Source organism: Neomonachus schauinslandi, chromosome 5 (genome assembly GCF_002201575.2).
Source record: "Neomonachus schauinslandi chromosome 5, ASM220157v2, whole genome shotgun sequence".
In the NCBI taxonomy this organism is placed as follows: domain Eukaryota; kingdom Metazoa; phylum Chordata; class Mammalia; order Carnivora; family Phocidae; genus Neomonachus; species Neomonachus schauinslandi.
In genome coordinates, this window is record NC_058407.1 from 75608364 (window position 1) to 75635585 (window position 27222).

General features: G+C 38.2%; 1 protein-coding gene across 1 annotated transcript in view; it reads left to right on the forward strand.

Moving 5' to 3' along the window:
* The window catches only part of DENND5B (DENN domain containing 5B), a 185025-nt gene that overhangs the window by 58025 nt on the left and 99778 nt on the right, over positions 1–27222 (forward strand). Inside the window, exon 2 of the mRNA XM_021690540.1 lies at positions 20703–20812. Coding sequence (XP_021546215.1) covers positions 20703–20812 — 110 coding nt within the window. The remainder of the gene's footprint in view (positions 1–20702; positions 20813–27222) is intronic.

The window sequence follows — 27222 nt, forward strand, 5'->3', positions numbered from 1 at the left end:
AGAGCTAAAGGCTTTTCCAGAAGAAATGCCTATAAACTGAGAACTGAAGGGTGGCCAAGAATTGGTAGGATGCAGGGGTGGGTTGGTGGGAGCAATACTGGAGGAAATATTTGTGGCAGAACAGCATAAGTAAAAGTTGGCTAATTTGAGAGGATACTGTACATATGGTGAGCAGCTAGTACTTTCTGCATGACTGGAGTACAGAATACAAAGGATATAGAAAATGCTGTGGGAACGGTTAAGACATAAGCAGTCAGGTTGTGAAAAATTTTGAAGCTATGTTAAGGAATTTGAGATTTATCCTTAGGATGATGAAGCACTGTTGAAAAATTTTGAAGGAGAGCAACATCATTTTTGTATTTAGAAAGATTTCTTGGCAGCATTATGGAGTAAGAGTTGGTGGGAAGTAAGTTTGGGGGCAGTTAGAACAGTGATGACGTGTAATACTTCAGATAAGAGGTGAAATTGGATCAGACTACAGCAGTGGCAAGGGGTGGGGAGAGTTAGATAGATTTAAGAAAAATAGGTTAAATCAGTGGGATGAAGTATTTGATTAGATGTGGGGAATAAGAGGGAAAGAGGAGTCAAGGATGATCAATCAGCTGTCTGGCTTGAGCCACAGGGTCAGTGGTTATTACTCATTAAGCTAGAGAAGTTACTAGGTAGGGCTTTGAAAGTGATTCCCACTTTGGTCTGTAAGAACTCTTGTGAGTCCAAGAATTAGACCATTTTTACTGCCATTTACTTAAAAGTGGGAAGAAAGTAAACATGTCATTCCCAAGATGTCCATATCCCTGGCTACTCAGAGACATCAAAATAATAGTTAAGATTCATGATTAGAGGGGCGTGTGGGTGGCTCAGTCGTTAAGCGTCTGCCTTCGGCTCAGGTCATGATCCCAGGGTTCTGGGATCGAGCCCTGCGTCGGGCTACCTGCTCCGCGGGAAGCCTGCTTCTCCCTCTCCCTCTGCCTCTCTCCCTCTCAAATAAATAAATAAAATCTTAAAAAAAAAAAAAAAAAGAAAAAAGGGCGCCTGGGTGGCTCAGTTGGTTAAGCGACTGCCTTCGGCTCAGGTCATGATCCTGGAGTCCTGGGATCGAGTCCCGCATCGGGCTCCCTGCTCGGCAGGGAGTCTTCTTCTCCCTCTGACCCTCCCCCTCTCATGTGCTCTCTCTCATTCTCTCTCTCTCAAATAAATAAATAAAATCTTTAAAAAAAAAAAAGAAAAAGAAAAAAGAAAAGGACCTTTATGTTAGTTACTTTTTTAATAATATAACTTCACTCATCATTGCCATTTTCCTTTCCAGAAAACAGACTAAGTAGTTAACTGAAGGTCACATATTGCTTAGTTTATATTTTATAAACTAAATATTTAGATTCTATATTTATGCTCCAAAAACAGAACAGCTGAGATTCTCCATGTTATAAGGATATTGAACCCTCTTTATTACAGAAGACACTTTGTATGCTGGAAGGAATTTCTTTCATTCCATTTTATTTTCTGCAGCCTTTTTTAGAGAGAAGGAAGAGTCAATCCCAGGTTTTGACTTTGGTGAGTCCTGGTATCATTTTTTTTAAAGATTTTATTTATTTGAGAAAGAGAGAGCACACACGAGTTGGGAGGTGGGTAGAGGGAGAAGGAGACGTAGACTCCCCGATGAGTAGGGAGCCCAACGCAGGGCTTGATCCCAGGACCCTGAGATCATGACCCAAGCTGAAGTCAGACGCCCAACTGACTGAGCCACTCAGGTGCCCCAAGTCTTGTTATCATTAATTGACAGAAGGAATAGAGGAAGAAGAGAGTCTGGGAGACATATATATAAGGAGTTCAAGTTAGAATACATTGAGTTTTAACAGCTTGTGGTAAAGATTTCCCATAGGCACTTGAAAATGTTGTCCTGGATGATTAGATTAGGGGTACATATTTGGAAGTCATTAATATAGGAGATAGTATGAGCTGTGGAGAATAGTATGGAGAGGAAGAAAAAATGAGCAAAGATAGAACCCAGTGGAACACAAAATATGGGGAGCAGCAGAAGAGAAACCCATGGAGGTAAGTTCCCTTAATAACTGCCCGGTCCATAGGAATTGGTAGAGAAGAGAGAATACCAACTTGGATATGAGCAACTGAACTTTCCAATTCCAAATCTTTTTTGGGATCTCAGCAGTCATTGCTGCTACTACTATGCTGGTCTTGTGGAGTACAGCTTTCTCTTTAGTGCACTGGTCTCTCATTTCTTACAGCTGAAAACTGTAAGACTTCACAAAATACTTAGTAAAGATGATAGAAGAAAATCATAAATGGAAAGTGACATAACCAGTTTAGGAAAATATCTGTGTGACTGCTCTCATTGCTCATAGAATCAGTTTACCCTTTAGGGCCCTTTACAGAGTTATGTTCTTTCCCAGGTAGGGGGTTGCCTCCTTGCTGAGGTAAAGATCTGCTTCTACACGACAGAAATTTCTTTTTTCCCCAACAGTGAGGAGAGTTGTTAGGCACATCTGGACTGCTTGCAGTCTAGGCTCAAGGGAATGAGAGAGAAGAGTTTCTTCATATCAGTCTAAGTTTGATCTTTCATGGTTTCTTATCATGTCGTGAGGTGTTTTTTCCCAAGCTGATTAATAATGGCAGTGTCCACCTCCTTCAAGTGAGACAGTACCCTTTACTTACGTTAGTTTGTGGACCTACACGGTAACCATCTCAGAATATATTTGTCCAGAAAGACTCTTGCAATATTGATTGAAATGAAAGAACTTAGATTGGTGTCACAGAACACAGGGAGCAAGGAGAGTCAAGTGTCACATGCTATAGAAAGCCCAAGTAGAGTGAGAGCTGAAAATGGTGTTTAGATTTTTAAATTTGAAAGTTGGGGCGCCTGGGTGGCTCAGTTGGCTAAGCGTCTGCCTTCGGCTCAGGTCATGATCCCAGGGTCCTGGGATCGAGCCCCACATCGGGCTCCTGACTCAGCAGGGAGTCTGCTGATGCTTCTCCCTCTGCCTCTCCCACTGCTCATGCTCTCTCTCTCTCTGTATCTCTGTGTCTCAAATGAATAAATAAAATCTTTAAAAAAAAAAGATATATCAACATACCACAATATATGGATTTTAGTTGGGTCCTCATTCAAACTGTTAAAGAAAATAATGACATTATGATAAATTGGTAATTTGAATAATGGTTGAATCTTTGATATTAGGAAATTATTTTTTAGGTATCATAATGGTATTGTGGTTGTCTTATAAAAGGAGGGGAGTGAGTCATTATCTTTTAGAGAGACACATTGAAACATTTATTTTCTGTCCTCTGAAGCTATGCTTACACTTACTAAACTTATCATTAATAACCTCTTTTATTATTGAAACATTTACTTTCTGTCCTCTGAAGCTATGCTTGCACTTACTAAACTTACCATTAATAACCTCTTTTGGCATTAGTGGCTTTAAAACTTTTTATATGGAGAATTTTGAACACATACAGAAGTAGATAGAGTAGTACAGTGAATCTTCATATACCCATTATCCAGCCTCAGAAATTATCAATTCATTGTTCTACCCCCTACCCCCATACTATTTTTTAAGCAAATCCCAGATGTCATATGATTTTATTTAAAATATTTCAGTATATATCTCTAAAAAGTAAAGCCTCATTGTTCTTACATAACCCTGAAACAATTCTCAAACCTCCCAAATTTTAAATAATTCTTTAATTTTATTAGCTTTTTATTTAATTTTGAATTCCCACTTAAGAAATTTATAGTTTACATCTAAATAAACAAACATGACAATTCTCTGTATAAACAGAGTTATACAATACATTTTATAGTCTCAAAGTGACAATGTAAAATGCATAGAGTTACTAATTGTGAAAAGAGGGATTGCATAGAGTGCTCTGTGAAAATTGTGAATTTAGCCAAAAGTAAAGTAAGGTAACATGAAATTTGTCAAGTTGATAAATCTCTTTGTAAAGATATTTGGAATGTAATGGGAAAGCTTTTTTAAAAAAATAACGTATGGGAGGGGCACCTGTGTGGCTCAGTGGGTTAAGCATCTGCCTTCAGCTCAGGACATGATTCCAGAGTCCTGGGATGGAGCCCCACATCTGGCTCTCTGCTCGGTGGGGAGCCTGCTTCTCCCTCTCCCTCTGCCTGCCACTCTTCCTGCTTGTGCTTGCTCTCTCTGTCAAATAAATAAATAAAATCTTAAAAAAAAAAGATATGGGAGTGGAAACTATTCTAAGGCCTTTTATAAAGCTCTTTAGTTGAGACAACTTGAATCATAGAGTTTGTGAGAAATTGCATAATGAAGGTACAGTGTAGGCAAGAAAATGAGGTAAAGTGAATAACTGCCCAAGTAATATTTACTTTGAGTGTTCTGGAAAAACAGTGAAAAGAGACTTCCTAGGGATAAGAAATATTTTTTTCTTTAAAATAATCTCCTATTAATAAAACATATAAATTTTTAGTATTTGAAAGATTTCAAACCATCCAAAATAAAAAATTCTGAGAAATACAAGAATTTCACAGAAATATGTACTTAGTTCTTGTCTCCTTCTTCTGGGATGGATGAGATACATGCAGTCTTTCCACATGTGGGCAGTGTAGGGTAAAGTTTTTTGTGTTTGACAGTTGAACCTATTTTGCAACTACATTTGTACACAGAACTTATAAAATCAGCAGATATTAAATATCTAAAAATATACTTGGCATCTATTCTCCAAAGATCTTAACAAAAATCCTGAAAACTGTATCTCCCATTGCCCTTCTAGGTTGAGAATTGAGGAATATGTAGAGGTAGGCTGGTAGAGTGGAGGGGAAAGGCAAAGTCATAATATGAGGCAACTACTGAAAATATTTTTTTAGAAGGAACAAATACTTTACAAAATATTGTTATAAAGAGGTTTAAAAATTTATTTATAGGGCGCCTGGGTGGCTCAGTTGGTTAAGCGACTGCCTTCGGCTCAGGTCATGATCCTGGAGTCCTGGGATCGAGTCCCGCATCGGGCTCCCTGCTCGGCAAGGAGCCTGCTTCTCCCTCTGACCCTCCCCCCTCTCATGTGCTCTCTCTCAGTCTCTCTCTCTCAGATAAATAAATAAAATCTTTAAAAAATAATTATTTATAAACTAATATTAGCAACCTTACTTTATTTCTGAATGTTTAGGTAGAAAGTAAAAAATAGGCTAACCTCTGAGGGCCCCTAGAAACAATGACACCCCAGTAGAAATGAGCACACCTGGCACTCAGATCTTCGTTTCTAAAACCATTCTCCAATTAAAGGATTGAGGGATCCTTGGAGAAATGGTTGATTCTAGAAATGGGGCAGGAAATATGTAAGATGAACCTAGAGCATCTTATAGTGCTGGAAAGTAAGGAAGTGCTAAATACAAAAACAATACATAGATAGGGGTATGTCAAAGGGGCACAAGAGCCAAATGAAAGAGTTCCCAGCTGTTAAAAGTGGAATGATTTGAGCAAAAAAATAAAAGTATATTGGATTATGACCTAAAATACAAAATATCCATAAGTTCATAATGATGTAAATAAATTGTTAAATAACATAGTAAATGGGGGAAGAGAATCAAATCTTCCTTGCAGAAGAATTCCAAATAATTTATGTAGATACTGTACCCCAGCTCTACTTTTTTAAGTGTGGGCTGGGTGTAGTGATTTCCTTTTAAAAACTATAGTATGGAAAAGGGGAGAAAAAGAGGAACTTTACAGTGGAGAAACCTGACAAACACTAGCTCAGCCAGGTGATCAAGGTGAACATCAACAGTGAAAAGTCATGTTAATAGTACGTAGCTTGATATGATGTGATAAAAATGGCACTTTACCTCTGTGATCTTCCCCCCAAGCCCATAACCCCAGCCTAATCCTTAGGAAAAAATCAGACAAATCTCATTTGAAGGACTTTCTATAAAATACCTGACCAGTACTCTTTAAAACTGTCAATGTCCTCTTTTTTGTGGCACCTCAGAGGTGGTAGGCTGCTTTAGGATGAAGCTACTGGCTTCCAGAAACTTATTGAAGTGGACATTGAATGCAACTTCATACCTTTTATGAGAAGCATATGGCCACAGAAGTTGCTGCTGATGCTCTGGGTGAAGAATTGGAAGGGTTATGTGGTCCACATCACTGGTGGTGATGACAAACAAGGCTTCCCATGAAACAGGGTGTCTCAATCCATGGCCATGTCCACTGCTGCTGAGTAAGGAGCATTCCTGCTACAGACCAAGGAGGATAAAGAAAGAAAGGCACAAATCTGTTCGGGGTTGCATTGTGGATGCCAATCTCAGTGTTCTCAACTTGGTCACTGTAAAAAAAAAAGGGGGAGAAGGATATTTCTGGACTCACTGATACTACTGTACCTTGTCACCTGGCACCCAAAAGAGCTAGCAGAATCTGCAGACTTTTCTAAAGAAGATGATGTCTACCAGTATGTTGTGAGAAAGTCCCTAAACAAAGAAGGAAAGAAACCTAGAACCAAAGCACCCAAGATTGAGTGTCTTGTTACTCCACATGTCCTCCAACACAAACGTCAGCATATCGCTCTGAAGAAACAGTGCACTAAGAAAAATAAGGAAGAGGCTGCAGAATATGCTAAACTTTTAGCCAAGAGAATGTAGGAGGCCTAAGAAAAATGCCAGGAACAGATGGCCAAGAGATGGAGGCTGTCCTCTCTGAGAGCTTCTACCTCTAAGTGAGTCCAGTCAAAAATGAGATTTTCTAAGAGTAAGAAATAAATAAGGTCAGACATCAGAAAACAAAACCAAAAACTCTCAGTGTCATCTAAAACAAGGAAAGTCAGAGAAACTGTTACGGCCAAGAAGAGCTTAGGGAGACATCATGGCTAAATGTAATGTGGTATTTTGGATGGGATTCTGGAACGAAAAAAGGACCTGAAGTAAAAACTCAGGAAATCTGACTAAAGTATATACTTTAGTTAATAATAATGTGTAAATACTGTTTCATTAATTGTAACAGTTGTATTATTCTTTTTTTGTTTTGTTTTAAGTAGGCTCCACACTGAGTGTGGAGCCCAACCTGGGGCTTGAACTCATGACTCTGAGATCAAGACCTGAGCTGAGATCAAAAGTCAGACACTTAATTGGCTGAGCCACCCAGGCACCCCACAAATGTACTGTTCTAATGTGATATGTTACTAATAGGGAAAACTGCTTGGTGGGGATATAGAAACACTCCGTACTATCTTCCCAATTTTTCTGTAGGTCTTAAAAACATTCTAAAAACTAAAGTTTACTTTTAAAAAAAGTTAGTCATGAAATCTAAGATTCAAAGCAAAGAATAATAAAATTCTGATCAAGTGATACCACAGTAGACAGACATATAATAATAATATTTTTATGTTCTTTTCTTTGAAATAAGGTATCAGATTTTAATTTACAAGTAACACAAATTGAAAAAGAAATAAAATGTTCTAAAGAAATTGGGCTAATTTTGTTTGTTTTTTTTTTTTAAAGATTTTATTTATTTATTTGACAGAGAGAGACAGCGAGAGAGGGAACACAAGCAGGAGGAGTGGGAGAGGGAGAAACAGGTTTCCCGCCGAGCAGGGAGCCCAATGCGGGGCTCGATCCCAGGATCCTGGGATCATGACCCGAGCAGAAGGCAGACGCTTAACGACTGAGCCACCCAGGCACCCAGGCTAATTCTGTTTCTTAAATTACGTTTCAGTTTTTATAGTTTATAAAGTGTAGTAATATAAAATTTTAAAATAAATCATTTTCGCAGGTACCAATGCTTTAAGTAAGTCTTACAAACTCTGGAATAAATAATTCAGACCAAAGAGTACAATTTCCATTCATTTGTCCATTTATTTAACAAATTTTATTGAACATGTGTAAGAATGTAAGGATGAAGAATATGTTGAAGAGCTTAAAATTTAAAGGAGGAGATAGAATTTAACAGTTTTAATATAATAAGGTAAGTGGATAGCAATATGTATAGTAATTATTAGAACACAGTTCCAAAAACTTGACAATACTATTTCCTTTTTTAAAAATGCAGAGGGGAGAGCATTATAGTCACACACACATGTGTGCTGACCAAGAAAAGAAGTGCTTTGTCCTAAACTTTACCATCAAGGAATATTTTTATTTTAACACATCAGCTAATATTTAGTACAATGTTTCTACAACAGTGGTTCATTTAAAAATTAAGCTCATGGAATTTTAAGATGTCGGGCCATAAAAATTATCTGTTCTAACTTGTAGATTTTAAGTTGTGTTATGGAAGAAACTCCTCACTTTCCCTGTACATGTCAAGAAAGGTTTCCCAAATGAAGTTTCTTCTAAGAAGAATCTTAAAGACCTGTAGGAGCCTAGCAGGCAGACAAGGAGGGAGGTGTATAGTAGGCAGAATTCTAAAAATGTCCCCCCAAGATTCCTGTCTCCTGTTTAGTCAAACCAATCTAGGTACTGCTGTGAAGGAGATTCACAGATGTAATTAAAGTTACTAATTAGCTGATCATGAAATAGAGTAGCTTGGATTATCCAGTTTCCCCAATGTAATCACATGAATCCCTAAAAGAGAAACTCAGATTTGGCAGAAAGGCACTCAGAGGATTCCAAGGATGAGGAGGGTTCATTGTGCCGTTGCTGATTCTGAGATGTAAGGGCCCCATGGAGGGACCAGAGAGAGGCCTTAGGTGCAAAGGGCAGCCCTGCTGACAGCTAGCAAGGGAATAGGGACCTTAGCCCTGTAACTGCAGGGAACTGAATTCTGCTAACAACCCGGGTGAACTTGGAAGGGATTCTTCCCCACAGCCTCCAGAAAGGACGGAAGCACTAACAACAGGATGATTACAATACCATGAGACCTGGAACAAAGGAGCCAGCAGAGCCACTTTATGCCCAGACTTCTGACCCACAGAAACTATGAGATAATAAATGTGGGTGTTGTTTTAAAGTTGCCAAGTTTGTCAGAATTTATCAAGGGAATAGTAGAAAACTATTATTTCTTTTAAAAAAAGTTGGGGGGGGCGCCTGTGTGGTGCATTTGGTTGAACATCCAGCTCTTGGTTTTGGGTCAGGTCATGATCTTGGGGTCATGAGATCAAGCCTCATGTCAGCTCCACACTCAGCTTGGGATTTTCTCTCCCTCCTACCCCTCCCACTTGTGTGCTCACACACGTGCTCTCTCTCCCTCTCGCTCTCAAATAAACAAATAAATCTTTAAAAAAGAAAAAACTTATTTTTATTTAGGGAGAAAGACATTCCAGATAGAGGAAGCCTTGCAAAGACCCATAGAGCACGGTACTTAAAAGGGAACTACAAGTCATCTGGCATGGCTCAAGTACAGGGTGTATAGGGAGTAGGGGAGCCTCAGAAACTGAAGCTGGAAATGCAGGGCTAGGTCATAGTGTGGTCCTCAAGTGTTGTTTAAGGAGTCTGGACTCTAGGTGATGGGGGACTAAATTTATAAGATTGGTATCTTAGTTCACTTTGATTTCCTGAGGAGATAAGATTAATTCCTTTACCTCTTCAGATTTTTGCTCAGACATCACTTTCTCAATGAGGCATCCACTCTGACCTCCCTATATAATATTGCAACCTATGCCCTGTACTGCTGGCCTTCCTCTATTCTTATTTTTTAACTTTCCATTGCACTTTTTATCTTCCAACATATTATATAATTTATATTTATTATTTGTCTCCTCCGAGGTAAACTCTATGGAGGCAAGGATTTTTTGCCTTTTTGTTCCACTGTTTGTTCCAGTTATTTATTGTTGCATAGCAAACGACCTCAAAATTATCAGGTTAAAACACAGTCATTTATTTAGCTCACAGTTCTGCAATTTGGGCAGAGTGTGGTGAGACTAATTTGTCTCTGCTTCGTTGACATCATATGAGTGGTTTGACAGGGGTCCAGAGGACCAATTTTCAGGTGGCTCACTCCCTGGCTGGCAGGCTATACTGCTTACTATAGGCTGGGATCTCAGTCCAGCCTGTGGGCTAGAACCCTCAGTTTCTGTCCTTATGGGCTTCTCCAGAGGCTGTGTGGGCTTTCTGACAGCACTGTAGCTATGCTCTAAGGACCTGTGTTCCAGGAGAGCAAGGTGGAAATGCATGGCACTTTCTATGACAGCCATGGAAGCCATAGCCTCACTTCTGCTATATTCTTTCATTTGAGGCAGTCAGTCACAAGGCCCTTCCAGGTTTAAGGACCGGGGACAGGGACTCTACTTTCTGATGTAGTTTCAAAAGCTCATGTAGGACAGGAGATACTGTTGTGGCTATTTTTGAAGAATGCAATCTGCTATTCTGTTATATCTCAAGAGCCTAGAATAGTGCCTTGGCTCATAGAGCTTCAAAAATACTTGAGTGAAAGAAAAAGAGAGGGACAGAGAGAAAAGGGACAATGAGATATGAATTAGAAGGGGAATTTATTTTTTTTTTTTTTAAGATTTATTTATTTGACAGAGATAGCGAGAGCAGGAACACAAGCAGGGGGAGTGGGAGAGGGAGAAGCAGGGTTCCCGTGGAGCAGGGAGCCCAATGCAGGGCTCGATCCCAGGACCCTGGGATCATGACCCGAGCCGAAGGCAGATGCTCAACGGCTGAGCCACCCAGGCGCCCCTAGAAGGGGAGTTTAATGTACAGTGTATGGCAGGGAAACAAGTTAGGAAGCTGTAGCAATATTCTGAGTCTGGCTTGAGGCTCAGTTAACAGTGTAGCAGTGAAAAGAGAAAGGAAAGGCTGATTTGGAGGGATATTAAGGAGGTATAAATTGCAAAATTTAGTGACTATTTGAATATGGAAGGAAAGGAGATGGATTCAGGTGAGGGAAGGGGAGAAATCTAGAATCTAAAATCTAGAAATCTAGCATGACTCCTAATCAGTCAGTCAAATATCCTAAGTACCAGATAATACTCTGAGCGCTAGAGTGAAAACAGTAAATATGAATCCCTTTTGATAGGATTACTTTTAGTGTTAACCCTTCTTTAAAAAAACAAGCAAACAAACCCAGGGCTTGAGATCATCTTGAGGGTTTTCTTCTATGTCTGATGGAGAGAGGAAGGCAGACTTTGTTTTTCCTATAAGGAAGAGAAAAATTCTCTCCCATCCCATTTTTATCCTTGGTTTTTTGTTTTCTGTCAATTTTGAAAACTTTGGAAAGTGGTTAAAATGTTTTTTTCCCCCCTACCAAGGTGACTTGACTTTTTTCTTAACTTTCTAAAATATGCTAGACAGTAGCTTTGGGAATCACAGCCTCTTGTAGAACTGAGAAGTTCTCGTCATCTAACAGGTCACATTGTCTTCCTCCTGGGATACGTGGACCATAATTTTATAGGTGTGTGCTTTCCCCCAATACCATTTTAAGAACTGAAGTCCATGCAGTTCATTTTAAAGCCTGAATGTTCTAGCTAACACTCAGCATATTAGGGGAGGGCCTTTAGGGCCTTTGGATAAAAGTGCATACTGATGAAGAGACTCAGAGGCCACTTTTGCTTAGCAACAGTTATATCAGCTGCAAAAAACTTCAGGTGATTGTTGGACTAATAATGCTTTTGTTTGATTCTTATAGGAAGATTTTCTTTCTCGGTAAATCTTATTAACATTTTTTGCCCTATTTTGCTCATATTAAAATAATTTCATAGACCAGAGGCAGGGGAGCATTAGTAAAACACATGTATCCTTTTTCCTATCTTGTAGTTTATATCTTTTCTCTAGAGAACTTTGTTGATTTCTTATAGAGGTTTTTTGCTTTATTTTGTTGAAGAGAGTAAGAGGAAGAAAGTGGTATTCTTGTATATGTTCCTTGGTATCCCTGTGTAAACTGAACTGAGTTACTTGTTTTTGACTACTTATAATTTTATTTATTTATTTATTTATTTATTTATTTATTTTTTGGTGAGAGTATTGGCAGCAAAAAGTAATGAACGGAAATGAAGGGAAAAGTTCTGTGTTAACTCTGAGCAAATAACTGCTTCTTTGAGTCATACAGCAGAACTGTTTCAGTTTGAATCATCTTAGAAATCTAGCCCTATAGTGTTATTTGTCAGCTATAAATATTTTAATGGCAGGTGCCTTTCTTTTGTTCCTGAAGGCAAAGGGTAGCTCTCTTGGTGTCATTTTAGCAGAGAATATTCCTTTAGCAATAAGGAAGATTCGTTTTATACTTTATAACATGCAGCATCAAATACTAACATTAATATGCTTTCCCAGAAATACATTGCATAGATGATCCTTATACAAGATAGAGCTGTAATAATACTAATGTGTTATTATGTAATCTGTATTTTAGTATGAGGAAACCTTTGCTCAAAGAAAGTGTGGTTTGCCCTAGGCTACTAGAACCCAGAATATTCAACTAGAACTAGAACCTTGTTTTCTTGGTTATGCTTATTATTTGAAAATCACTGTTATATTTTCCAGAATAATAAAAATAATTTACTAAGCACTGATAAACGCATGGTACTTATTATTTACCTAAAAATTATGGACCTTTCCTCTTAGAGGGTTTTATAATATCAGTTACAATACTTCAGTGACTTTTTAAAGTTTTTTTCTTCTTTCATATTTTATCAGAAAAGGGATAGGATGTAAAGCATGGCTTAGAAGCAGAGTGCTTTGTTTATTCCTCATTATCAGAGGACTGTAGATCTTGAATCCATTGCTAAGGTTATTTTTGCAAGTAAATAATCTGCTACTGTGTTCTGTGCTTGGTGGTAGAATGCACAGTGCCTAATAAGAATTTGGGGTTTTTTTTAAGATTTTATTTATTTATTTGACAGAGAGAGACTCAGTGAGAGAGGGAACACAAGCAGGGGGAGTGGGAGAGGGAGAAGCATGGTTCCCGCCGAGCAGGGAACCCAATGCAAGGCTCGATCCCAGGACCCTGGGATCATGACCCGAGCCGAAGGCAGACGCTTAACGACTGAGCCACCCAGGCGCCCCGTGCCTAATAAGAATTTGTCTGGTCTCTGTCCCAGTCTTGGCACAGAACTTCTGGATCCCTGGTAATTTCTTAAGTAATAGGAGTGTTATCCTAATGAAGTAAAGATGAGCCCCTCTTAGATAGCTTCGGGGTAGGGGCTGGTTACCAGAGGGCTTGAGCCAACTGGGCCTCTAGGGAAGGGAGGAGGTTAGAGATTTGAGTTCAGTCATATGGCTAATCATCAAATCAGTCCTGTGTACGTAGTGAAGCCCATTAAAAACTCTAGATACCAGGGGCGCTTGGGTGGTGCAGTCAGTTAAGCCTCCGACTTTCAGTTTTGGCTCAGGTCATGATCTCGGGTCGGGAGATGGAGCCCTGAGTTGGGCTCTGCACTGACTGCTTGGGACTCTTTCTCTCCCTCTCCCCTCCCCCCACAAAATAAATAAATAAATCTAAAAAAAAAACCCTCCAGATACCAAAGGTTAGTGGAGCTTCTTGGTTGATAAACACATTGTATGTGTGTGTGGTGGCGGCAAGTAACATACCCTGATTCCACAGGACAGAACATGAAAGCACTGCATTCCCTCCCAGACCTCACCCTTTGTGTGTCTTCATTTGTCTGGTCCTTCAGATTTGTAGCTCTTGTTTTTTTTTGTTTTGTTTTTTTAAGATTTTATTTATTTATTTGACAGAGAGAGACACAGCGAGAGAGGGCATACAAGCAGGGGGAGTGGGAGAGGGAGAAGCAGGCTTTCTGCTGAGCAGGGAGCCCGATGTGGGGCTCCATCCCAGGACCCTGGGATCATGACCTGAGCCGAAGGCAGACGCTTAACGACTGAGCCACCCAAGCGCCCTGATTTGTAGCTCTTGTAATAAAACTGCAATCACAAGTAATAGTGCTTTCCTGAGTTCCATGAGTTTTCTAGTGAATTATCAAACCTGTGATAGTTATGGAAACTCCCAAATGTATAGCCAGTATGTCAGAAGGGCTGGTGGGCTGGTGACCTCTGAAGTCAGGGCAGTCCTATTGGGGTCCGTGCCTTTTAACAAGTGATGTCTGTGCCAACTCCAGGTGATTAGTGACAGAATTAAATGGAGGTACCAGGTTGAAACAGAATAACTGTGCTGTATACTCTTGGTTTCCCGTGAATAAACTTCAGTAATTAAAGTGTATTTTAGTGTTAGCTAAATAGAGTATGGCTCTTTAATTTTGATGTGATCAAGAATGAAATATACTGTGAATTTCTTAGAAATTCAAAGTTTACTAGATTGATGTTGGTGTACTTTTATTAATATCTTAAAACAAACTTTTAAGATTACCAGGGTTCACGGTTTTTTTATTGATGATTATTCCTCAGTAGGGTCTATGAATTTTCAGAGATCCCAGCTTCTTTTGCTTGATTCCCTTTATGACTAGCAAGATTGCTGACTGGATATAGAAGTTGTGTTTTTAGAAAGTCTAACAGGCCCATCATGGGTTAAAACCTATAGCATTAATTAGTAACTAGTAGTGGGTATATGGCTTCTTCTATGAAGGGTAGAGAACATCCATAAAAAATGGGCAAATTCTGTCCCGTATTTAAAGAACTGCATTTATTATGTATAGGAGCACAGTAAAAAGCAATCTAGAAAGTTACCAAGGAAGAGAATGCACAATATAGTCAGGGACTACAAACATAGCAGCAGACTCTGTATTTTAACATATTTCAGATGCTTTATGGGAGTTAAATTTTTTGAGCTCAGTCCTTCTAGAACTACCCCTTTGCACTGTGGTATATTAGGTAAAAATATCTGTCACATTTCTTTTTTTAGTTATACATTATATTTTTAAATGTGCTATAAAGTGGGCTTTGAAATCCAAATTTGATCTAATGGTCATTCACATTATAGCTTTGCATGAAGCAGATGCACTTATTTCACTGGAAATTCTCTGAAATATTTAGACCATGGGTAATCTGGAGGCAAGGATAAAACAATTGAATATCTAAATTTACTAAAAAGACTTTTGCTTATGTATAATTCTCAGTGTAAGTTCACCTGGAATAGCTTTCATATTTTTTTCCTTTTTTTCTTTTTCTCTGGTAAAACCAGAAACAGGAGCTATATTAAGTAATTGAACTATTGGTAAATATTCCTAGTGATACCTTAAATGCACCCAAGAGTTTCTACCTTAATCAGGGCAAAATAGCCTTTAGATGAAAGCTAGGCAGAATTGTTAGACCAGTTAATGGATTAGTTTCCTCTATTTTGTATCTCATTTTTGTGAGAGTGATATTCATTGTCAGTTGTAAAGTCCATACTTGCTTTTTTCCAAATGGGGAGATTTTTGTGTCATGGCCTAATACTTCTCTAATCTGCTACTTCTGTACTCTAATGAGTAGTTATTCCTGTAAACTGGAAAGGTAAAAAATGAGTGAGGTCTGCTTCTCGAGTTCTTCCTTGCTAGTCCCAGTCGTAACAATTATTTGCCTCCCAGAAGTGTGCAGTATCCTGGAGGGGAGTATACTGAATTGTGTGCCCACTGGGGCACCCTCAGCCAGTGACCTTGCACACTGCATGGGTGTATGTGTGGGGGCTCTTCAAAGGTCTGTTTTGAGCCATCTATCCCTGATGATAAATGTCAGTATACCACCTGGCTGTCTGGAAAGATCCAAATAACCTCCTTGGTGATTGCAGGATTTATAATGGATCAGATAGTTCCTTTTTTCCTTCAGTCCAGGAGTTCCATAGGCTACCTTCCCCAGCTCTTTGGTTTTTCTCTTGTTGTTTTGTGAAGGGAGAGTGTACAAAGTTTCTGCAAACCTTGATTGGGATACAGAACTCTCACAGTATCTGTGGGCCAATAGCCCCCTCAGCGTAGAGGTTTTGCCTTTGTTCTGAGATCATTCAGACTTTCAAGGTATAGATAGGAAGATTCCCTGGTGATTAGGACCCTACATTATCATTATTTAACTCTTTAAAGAGAAGACTGGATATCTAAAAGTTGTAGACATCTGGGTAACCTATTCAGAAGTTTTTATACTCTTCAAAGCTGCAGTTACAGAGGTCTAGTGTGAATTTCCTAACAGTCTGTGTCCTTAACTGTGGTAAAATTTCCTCCAAGAGTTGACACTTCCTAGTTAGTAGCACATAAAGGGATAGTTGATTAAATGGAATCTTAGTACAGAGCATACTTCAGCTCCTGTTTGCATAGAATGATTTCTTAAAAGGTAGGTTACTTACAAGATTGGATATAATACTATTTTGTCCTTATCTTACATATTGGAATGCTTTTTAAAACACAGACTTGATTTTTAGAGGAGTTTTAGATTTTAGAAAAATTGAGAAGATAATAGAGTTCCCATATACCTCATATCCCCCCCATCCATACAGTTTTTCCTATCATTAACATCTTACAGTAGTATATTTGTTACAGTTAACAAATCAATTGATACATAATTGTTAACTAAAGTCTGTATATATCCTATTCAGATTTCCTTAGTGTTTACTTAAAGTCCTTTTTTCTCTTGGTGGATTTCATCCAATATACCACATTATATTCAGTTATCATGTCTCCTTAGGCACCTCTTGGCTGTGAGTGCTTCTCAGACTTCCCTTGTTTTTGATGTCCTTGATAGTTGGCAAGTATTCATCAGGTATATTATAGATTCCTTCTCTTGGGATTTGTCTGATGTTTTTGTCCAGATTAGAGTAGAGCTATGGGATCCTATGGTAAGACTGTGCTTAGCTTTGTTAAGAAATTGCCAAGCTGGGGGCGCCTGGGTGGCTCAGTCGTTAGGAGTCTGCCTTCAGCTCAGGTCATGATGGTCCTGGGATCGAGCCCCGCATCAGGCTCCCTCCTCTGCGGGGGGGCCTGCTTCTCCCTCTCCCACCCCCCCCCTTGTGTTCCCTCTCTTGCTGTGTCTCTCTCTCTGTCAAATAAGTAGAATCTTAAAAAAAAAAAAGGAATTGCCAAGCTGTCTTCCAAAGTGGCTGTACCAATTTGGATTCCCACCAACAGTGAATGAGAGTTACTGTTACTTCCTGTACTTGTCAGCATTTGGTATAGTCCGTTTTTTGGACTTCAGCCATTCTGATAGGTGTGCAGAAGTTGGAATGTAATTTTTAAAGTTGGTCATTTTGTCTTATATTTTATCTGACTATGGAAACATTAGCTTTCTCCTGATACTTCTCTTCAAATCAGCATTGAGAAGAATATATGTGCTTTTTTCCCATATGAATAACTGTTACAAATGTTTAAATAGTATTTTTCTTACATTAAAATACAATTACCTATTCTCTGTGCTTTCTTATTACTAATAGCTTATAAGCTGTATACTGTTGGTGTTAAGCTACATTCCATTGATGTTAATGTCTCATGTTTATTGCTTTTGTTTAATTTGTTATTCTCATTTTCCATTCTTCAAAGTCATTTTGCTTTTGTGTTTGTGTTTCTTTGTTTATAAAGTTTTTTGTTTCTGTTACATTATGTAGTTTTGTACCAATGGCTAGAAGCAGATCGTCATGGCAAGAGCCAAGATACTGCAAATACAACTTCAGGTAAAAATAAAAATAAAAGTAAAAATAAAAATTAAGGTGTTAGAAATCATTATTTTAATTCACCCCAAGCCCATCATAATTGGGTTTTTTTTTTTCTGTTTTTCTTGGGCAAAAATAGGTATTATATTGTATTTCTGTTCTCTCATCTGCATCTTAATTTTTGTAAAGACCTCATTTGCTTCAAGCCTTGAAAAAATTATTCACTGATCTTAAGCTCTCTTGGCAGATATATGCTATTTTCTTAGAAGGAAAGGCTGAATTGCAGCTTAAATTTGGTAGCAGTTTACTTGGCAGTATTACTTGGAATTAAGTTTATATGCATTTGTAGTGGGGGATATTAATATTTGCACAAGTTTATAATCCTTGTTCATTTCAGGATAGTGTTTAAAAGGTGGAATTTAAGTTAAGGATGCATATGTATCATTTCTATTGCCTGGGAACCCCAATTCTTAGACTAATTCATTTCTCCTGCTAAGTCCTCGCAGTAAATTCCAAGTTAGAAGTTCATTTATAACATGGGTTCAAAATGAGAAGATTAGGTTGTTCCCCCCACTGCCCATCTCCAAAAGTCATCTTCAGGATTCTCTTCTTTGGCTGGTAATAGTAGTGATAACTACATCCACTCATGTCTAAATCCTTAACGATGTTATCAGAATTTCTACGTGGTTGGTTGTTCCCTTAATTTACTTCAAAATGGTATTTGCCAAGACAGCTATATATACAGCAATGACCTTTCCTATTGCCCCCCCCTTTTTTGGCAGTCTAGTAGCTGGTGGTGGTGGTGGCGGCGGCGGTGGTGGTTCTGTTTTTCTTAGATTTGTGTTTCTGTTTCATTGAGTGTTTTCATTTTTTTGTTTTTGTGAAATTTTTTCTCTCTGAAAAAGGTGGTTTTCGTTCTCTATCTTCTGGGTGATTCCATTGTGCTTCAAGAGGGTGTGGTGTTCCTTAGTTAATCGAACAATTATATTGAAAATGGCACTGTCATGGCTTTTCTGATTTATCCTCTGTCCCATTAATAACTTGATATATGAATGAAGATAATGTTACTTTTTTAACCAGACTCAGGCAGGAATTCATTAAAAGGTAAGTGTTGCAAGGAGTTATATCTTGCATTATGTGCTGTTTCTTCTGCCCCCACAGTGTTTCACATTTTATTTACACTTACAAAAATAAACATTTCTGGTGTATGTTGGTGGGTGAAGGAGAGGCATTCTTGGTTGCTGTATATTATCTGAGGATATCCTGTTCCTGTCAGTAGCAGAGTTAGCAGCATAGATCTTTAGAACCAAGAGGGAATTTTTGTTTTGTGTTTTCTGTGACTTAAAGTGAAGTGAAAAGTAGTCTTTTGTATTTTTTAAGATTTTATTCATTTGAGAGAGAGTGAGAGCAAGAGAGATCACAGAGGGAGAGGGAGAGGGAAAAGCAGACTTGCCCGCCGCTGAGCAGAGAGCCAAATGCAGGGCTCGATCCCAGGACCCTGACATCATGACCCGAGCTGAAGGCAGATGCTGAACCAGCTGAGCCACCCAAGTGCCCCTAGTCATCGTCTTCTTTTTTTTTAATGAAGAAGTGAATAATCTAAAAATTCTTAGTGCTTGCATGAGAATCTAGTATCAGCTTAAAGAATGTCATTTGCCCTTCCTGAAGTCAGGTATTCTGAACCCTGACTCTTTTCTTCAGGCACACTGACTGCTGGACAGTTCCACATTTTTCCATTGACTTTGTAAGCACACTCTAGAGGCATGTTGCAAAAATTCATAAACCGTCCTCAGGGATGCTTTTGACAGTTCTTCTAGAAATGAAAGCTCTCTACCCTATCTCTTAGAAGATAGATAGATATATGGAGTAGAAAACTAGAGGTGAAACATTTGCCTAGATAAGTAAGAGGAATCCAAAGGAAAATGATCATTAACCAGGGCTTAAATTAGAAACAATACAGTTTCTGCAGCAAATCTATTTAATAAACTATGTGCCTTTATTCAGAAAAGCTTCTGTGTATTTTATATTGCAGTTTCCAACAAGATTTTAGAGTGTAACTTTTCCCTCCTTTTGTGATATGTTAAGTTTTGCACTAAAAGGTGTTTTAGTATCCATCTTTTCATATTTTTACCAAAAATGGAAACTGAGTCTAACTAGATGCCCAATTATGATTTATAAATTACTTGGTATTTTTACTTGTACAAATACTGGTAAGTAGCATTTATCTTTTGATATAATAGTTTGTGTTTTACACAAACTATTCTTCAGTCTCAACTTTTTGACATTGAGAATTTAAGAGCCATCCACATTAACCTATTTTATGGAACTAAGGCATTTGTGGGAAACAGGTCTCATGGGAATTAATTTGGTCAAGGAGATAAAGAACTGAGCTGACAGCTATAATTGAAGTTTATTTATATATAATAATCGAAGTATAGCCTGACTTTATTTTTCCTGAATTTTGACAGGTGATGAGTTTGGCTTGGAATAGCTTGTTTCTTTTCATAGGTTTAGTGTGTCTACTAGACAACTCAGTAATGATGTTTCTAATTCTGTTAATTCTGTTACTTGTAAAAGCCTGGATGCAGTCACATTTGTCAGATTTCTGTGGCAGCTCAAGCAAAATTGCCTCCTTTGAGTGCGGCAGCATTGTGTCTGTCCATGTACAAGATCTTAGGATCAGAAGTATGATGCAGGATGCTAAATTCGGGATGTTTTGTTAATAAATTAGATGTTTCCAAGTAGATTTTTTTTATCACCACATATTGAAATGAGGACAATAATTAGGTTACAGCAAAGATTATTTGAGTAGATCTTGATTTTTAGTATAGTTGTCTGCCCAAGGTGTTGAAATTCAGATTCTGAAGTTTTATTTATTTATTTTTAAAGATTTTATTTATTTATTTGACAGAGAGAGAGATAGCGAGAGAGGGAACACAAGCAGGGGGAGTGGGAGAGGGAGAAGCAGGCTCTCCACCGAGCAGGGAGCCCGATGCGGGGCTCGATCCCAGGACTCTGGGACCATCACCCGAGCCAAAGGCAGACGCTTAACAAGTGAGCCACCCAGGCGCCTCAGATTCTGAAGTTTTAAATGCAGATCTTTTATTAACAGTTTCTTTTCAGTAACCTTTCATTAACAGTTCCATTGAGAATTTTACAACTCAGACTGTTAGAGGTAGAAATTGAATCAGATTTCAACATTATCTGTCAATATATCTATAAAATAAAAATAAAACTACATGCTTTTGAAAAAATTCTAAATATCAACTAATTATTAATTATTTGTTATAGGTGAAAATTTTGATCAGAGTCCTCTGAGAAGAACATTCAAATCCAAAGTGCTGGCCCACTATCCTGAGAATATAGAATGGAACCCTTTTGATCAAGATGCAGTGAACATGGTATGTAGTTTTTTTTAATCTTTAGCCTTCTTTTTATTTCGTTAAAATGACAGTGTCTACGTTATTTCATTTGATGTTTTATTTTTTTTTTTTTTTTTTTTTTAAAGTTTTTTTTTTTAAGATTTTTTATTTTATTTATTTATTTGAGACAGAGAGAATGAGAGAGAGAGAACACATGAGAGGGGGGAGGGTCAGAGGCAGAAGCAGGCTCCCCGCCGAGCAGGGAGCCCGATGCGGGACTCGATCCAGGGACTCCAGGATCATGACCTGAGCCGAAGGCAGTTGCTTAACCAACTGAGCCACCCAGGCGCCCTCATTTGATGTTTTAAATAAGCAATTCTTTAAGATAGATAATATTGTCCTCATTTTATAGACGTGGAAATGAAGCTCAGAGAAGTTAAGTTACTTTCCTATAGTCCCCAGGGCAGATAAATGTATATAACAGACCCTCAAAGCCCATTTTTTTTGTTTTTTATGTTTTTATTTAAATTCCAATTAGTTAACATACAGTGTAATATTAGTTTCAAGTGTACAATATAGTGATTCAGTACTTACATACATCCCAGTGTTTATCACAAGTGCACTGCACTCCTTAATCCTCATTACCTATTTCACCCACCTCCCCTCTGGTAACCATCAGTTGGCTCTCTGTAGTTAAGAGTCTGTTTCTTGGCTTTCTCTCTTTTTTTCCCCTATGCTCGTTTATTTTGTTTCTTAAATTCCACATATGAGTGAAATCATATGGTATTTGTCTTTCTCTGACTGATTTATTTCACTTAGCATAATACTGTCTAGCTCCATCCATGTTGTTGCAGATGGCAAGATCTCATTCTTTTTTATGGCTGAGTAATACTCCATCGTGTGTATATACCGCCTCTTCTTTATCCATTTGTCACATGATGAACACATGGGCTGTTTCCATTATCTGGCTATTGTAGATAGTGCTGCTATGAACATCCAGGTGCATGTTGGTCTGTAGAGCGTTCATCTTTAAACCAGGGATCAGCTTCCTTAATCTTTGTTACTTTCTTTCCTCTTGCCTCTGGGATTATTTTATGTAAGCAACCAAAGTCTCCTATGAAGAAAAAACACATAGGCTTGTGTTTTGATGGTTAAGCACCACATAGCATTTTGGTTATTGCTGCCAATCTAAAAGGAATTGCTGGCTTTCCTTGAAAATCTCTGAAAAGCATCCCATTAAACTAGTCTGCATTTGGGTCATAGATTTACTGCCCTTAATTTCCTCTGATTTATTAGTAAGTACATGTGTATGAAGCTATAATTTATTCCCACCTAGAGGTATAAAGCTCTCCTCTTGCCTTTAGCAAAATCCCACTCCCAACGAGTCATCACCTTCTATAATATCAGTCATTTCTTTAACAAGCAACAGTGGTGCTTTGAAAAAGGGTCATTAATCTCATGCAGAAATTAAATACTCCAAAGCAATGAACTTTTTAATAAAAAAAAAAAATTCCATGAGTGCCATGCAAATGTAATAGAAAATAAATAATGACAGGTTTGAAATTGTTTCTGAATTAATTGCTTTTTATGTCTCTTTTGGTTACTGATTGAGAGATCTTCATGAAAAAAAGGGGTAGGGTAGAGTATCATAAAACAAAACAATACAACAGTCATATACCCAGAACTGACATATTTCAACATTGATGAATTTGCTTCAGATCGGTGCTTTTTCTCTTAAATGAAGCAAAGCATTGCAAATGGAGCTGAAGGTCCCCTGCCTCCTCCTCCCCCATTTCAGATCTCTTTGAGGTAATCTGCATTTTGGTATCCATGACTATTTATATAAGGTTCTGGTCAGTAGGTCTTATCCTTAAGAATGTAGTGAACCTAGGGATTGTTAGGAAGAAAATATGATCAATACCTTTTTTAAGCAGCTTATATGAAATATAAAGATTCTGTATTGTATATTCTAAATGAAACATCTGATATATGATTAAATTTTAAGTAACTAAAAGAGTCATAACTGTGGGACGCCTGGGTGGCTCAGTCGTTAAGCATCTGCCTTCGGCTCACGTCATGATCCCAGGGTCCTGGGATCGAGTCCCACATCGCTTCTCCCTCTGCCTGCCTCTGTCCCTCTCTCTCTCTGATAAATAAATAAAATCTTAAAACAAAAGTCATAACTGTTATAAAGCTTTTTATAATCTATAAAGCTCTAAGTTTACAGTTTACTCTTTACTTTGATCACAAAAAAGGGTAGGGTGGAATGATGAGCAAAGAGTAAAGGGTAAAGGGTTGACTAAAGAAGACCTATTCAGATGCCCATCTTGTAAGATTTGAAGGAAAAAGAGCTAAATATACTTTTTACGGACTCAGCAAGTTCTTGAATTTGAGACAGATAACCCTTAGTTAGATTAATAGGTTTGACATTAGAATGAAAGTAAGCCCTCATTTTCATCCAAGTTTAAGTTCCTGTCTCACAGTAGAACCGTAGGAATGGGGCTCTAATCCAGCCATTACCAGGGAAGCCCACTGGTTTTCTTAACTTTGGAGCTAGAATATTTCATGGGCATCTCAAACTTAACATGTCCAAAACTGAATTCACAGTCTTCCCACTAGCCTTGGTCAGTGAATGGTACAGCCATCCACGTAGTTGCCTAAGCTGAAAATCTGGCATTATCCTTGAAAGTTCTCACTTTCTTACCCTCTCCCATGTGCAATCAGTTATCTATCTACTTCTCTCTGTTTCTATACACCCAGACCTTAGTCCAAACTCCCAAACTCTCTTACCTGGACTTCTCCTTTCCATTCTTCACACTAAAGCTTCTGCTTCTGCGGCCACTTCTCTTGGGAGGATTCTTCCACTTCTCCTTCCCCTGGTGAATTCTTACCCTTCAGGTCTCATTTTAAACACAATTTTTTCAGAGACGCCATCCCTGACCACCGTTCCAACATTCAGTCAGGTCCCTTCAGGTTCTCTTAGGACCTTTTAGCACCTTGTACCTTTTTGTAGCACCTATCACAGTTGGAATTAAATAATTGATTATATAGCTAGTTATCAGCTCTATGTCTCCTGCTGTAATGTAAACACCGTGAAGACAGGTACACTCTCGCTTATTCATTGCTATATCCCTAGTTTTACACGCAGTAGAGGCTGAAGTCATTGAATAAACAAAGGAATGTTTGCTTACTTACAATACTTCCCTTCCCTGTCTTTGTCTAGTCAGGTATTACCTCCCCTGCAAAATCATCTTAAGCAGAAGTAGTTAGGTGCTCTCTCTCCTCTATTTCTATAATGTCTTGAACATACTCCACAGCAGCACTGATCACATTATTTTATAACCATTAGTTTGTGTGTTTGTCTTTTTTACCAGACTGTGAACTCCCCGAAGAGATTATTTTCATATTCGTCTTTCGAATTACCAAGATCTAATGTAATATATGACATAAAATAAATATTTATTAAAGGAAAAAGAAGGGAGAGAGGGAATGAAGGTAGGAGAAAGGAGGGGCAAACAGACCAACTCTGAATAATTTATCTTTTATTTGTATAATAAGAGAGGGCATGGAAGTCACAGAACTATAGAAGATGGAAAAAGGATTTGTTAAAATTCTAGCCAAACCACCTGAAATAGTCCAGAGGGATAATAAGGACATGTAGTTGCTCAAGGAGGGGGGTACACAGCACTGTGAGCTTACTTTGGCTAAAGTAATCTGATTACCAGTAGCAATCTGGTAAACAATGACAGCCCTAAATGTTTAGTTGTTTTATTGTGGGAGAGTGGGTTGGAGAGGGGCTGTTGTTAATAAAAGGCATTATTAGGGATAACAAGAGATTGTTGAATGCCCTAATGAACAAATCTTGTTTTATGTCTCAGGTTTTCTGAAAAATAAACCTGACAATTCATACAAGAATTCTCACTTTTAAAAATGAAAAGGCAATAGCATTTTCCAAGTCATGGTTCCCAGATTAGAAATGCAATTCTTACTTTTTTTGATTCGTAGGAAGAGAATTTAAGAATTCTTAACATCTGTTATCTGTAGCATAGAAAGTCATTCTTTACTTTGAGCACAACTTTTGGCAAGCTTTTCCTGTAAATGTTTGAATGCATGCTCAAGAAAGCTACAAAACCTTAAGGGAATATTTGGCAGCTGTGCAAAAACAGTTGGAGCTGTAATTTTGTGGTTTATGATGTCAGGAAAGCCTATCAATTAAATTAAATCTTTATTTTGACTTTGGAGGTCACTAGGTTTCTGTATTATACTACATGTAAAAAGAGAACTATAGCCTTAATCAGGAGAGGAGCTAATCTGGTCCTGTACCCCTAGCTGTTGTTTTGTTTGTTTTCTTGTTCATTTGTTTGTTTATTCATTCAACAAATACATATATGGCATGCACTATCCCAAATAAATTTGAGCATAGCCTGGAGCAAGAGGGATTCAAATCTTCCTTCCTACAGTCTTTATTTACTGTAGTAGATGTGTCAGATGAGTTTTTATTCATAAATCAGCAGAAGATCTCCTCTTGTTGTTAAAGAAAGCAGTTTTAATGTGAAGACCTAACTATGAAAAGGTCCTGCCATGGCCTTTCCTTACACAACTGTTCCCAAGATGCGGAATAAACAAATTTTCCTCTAACAAAGTCAGGTATTTGTGTGTGTTTACCTAACTCTGTGTCTTATTCTACTCAAATATACATAGTAATTTAATTCTTTTCAACATATATAAAAATAATTATATAAAGCTACCTTCGTAATTTCTAGGTCTCTCATGTTCAGTGATATGAAATATAAAGACATTTTCACTGACCTAATAATACTAAACTACATGGTTTTTGCTTTTTGCTTTTTATATTTATTATCAGTCACCTTTTATGGCCCCAAATAGTATATTGTTCTGTGTGTGGTACTCTTATACCTTTATAGTCCTAGAAATATAGCACCAGTCCTTGAGTCATTTATAATCTAGAGATCCAAACCAAATAGAGAAACTAGTAGTGTGTGTCAGTATACAATGTACATTTGTATACAGCAGTCCAAGACTTTAATTTCTTCCCCATATACTAAAGACTTTCTAGAGGAAAAGTGACATTTTAATGGCATTTATAGGATGAAAACAGTATTTTTTATGGAATGATAAAGGAAGGTTCTTTAAGATAGTATTTATGTGGAAACTTAAAGAAAGTAAGGGAGTGTTTCCATTATTTATTGCTGTATAACAAACCACCCCAGTACTATTTAAGTGGCTTAAAACATGGGTTGTGGGTTAGCAATTTTTTTTTTATAAAAGGCCAGATAGTAAATAGTTGAGGCATTGTAGGCCATACAGTTTCTGTCAGTTACTCATCTCTGCTGTTGTAGTGCAAAAGTAGACACAGACAATGCTTAAATGGATGAGCACTATTGCGTTCCAATAAAATTTTATTTACCTAAACAGGTGGCTGATTGGATTGGACCTAAGGACTAAAGTTTGTTGACTCTTGATTTAAAACAACAAAACTGTTACTTTGCTTACAAATCTGCAGTTTGGGTAGGGTTTAGCAAGCACCCTCTGCTCTACTGGGTGTCAGTTAGAGTGGTTCAGAGGCTAAAGACTGGAGTCTTTTGAAGGTTCACTCACTCACAGATCTATCTCCAGGGCTAGGAACATCGCCAGGGAATCCTCTATCTCTGTGCGATCTCTACATATGGTCTCTAGCATGGTAGCTTCAGGTTAGTCACATTTCTTATATGTTGGCTCAGAGCTCCCACTGTATGTGACCAGAGAGAGAGATGGAAGTTGTACTGCATTTTTAGCCCAAAAATGTTACTTGTTACCTTCATTACATTTTACTTGACTAGGCCAGGAGTGGGCAAACCAGCCCTTAGGCCAAATCCAACTGGCTACCTATTTATAAATAAAGTTTTATTGGAACAAAGTCATGCCCGTTCCTTAATGTGTTGTCAGTGGCTGCTTTTACACTCCAATGGTAGTGCTGAGTAGCTGTGACTAAGATTTTAAGGCCTGCAGAGCCTAAAATATTTATTATCTGGCTTTTTTACAGAACCTAGTTTTCAGGTCCTGGCTGTAGGCACTCTCAGTGAGCCATCCATGGTCTTGATGAGAGCATGGCTATTGTGGACATTGCTGCTATAAACATTGGGGTGCAGGTGCCCCTTCGGATCCCTACATTTGTATCTTTGGGGTAAATAACCAGTAGTGCAATTGCTGGGTCGTAGGGTAGCTCTATTTTCAACTTTTTGAGGAATCTCCATACTGTTTTCCAGAGTGGCTACACCAGCTTGCATTCCCACCAACAGTGTAGGATAACCTCCCCCCATCTTGCATTCTGTTCTGCACCCACAGAAAACATGTGTCACTTCCTCAAACCCTCATGTTCTGTCTTGCGGGCTTTTGCACATGTATCCTCTCTGCCTTCTCTTCATCTCACTAACACCTATACTCATCTT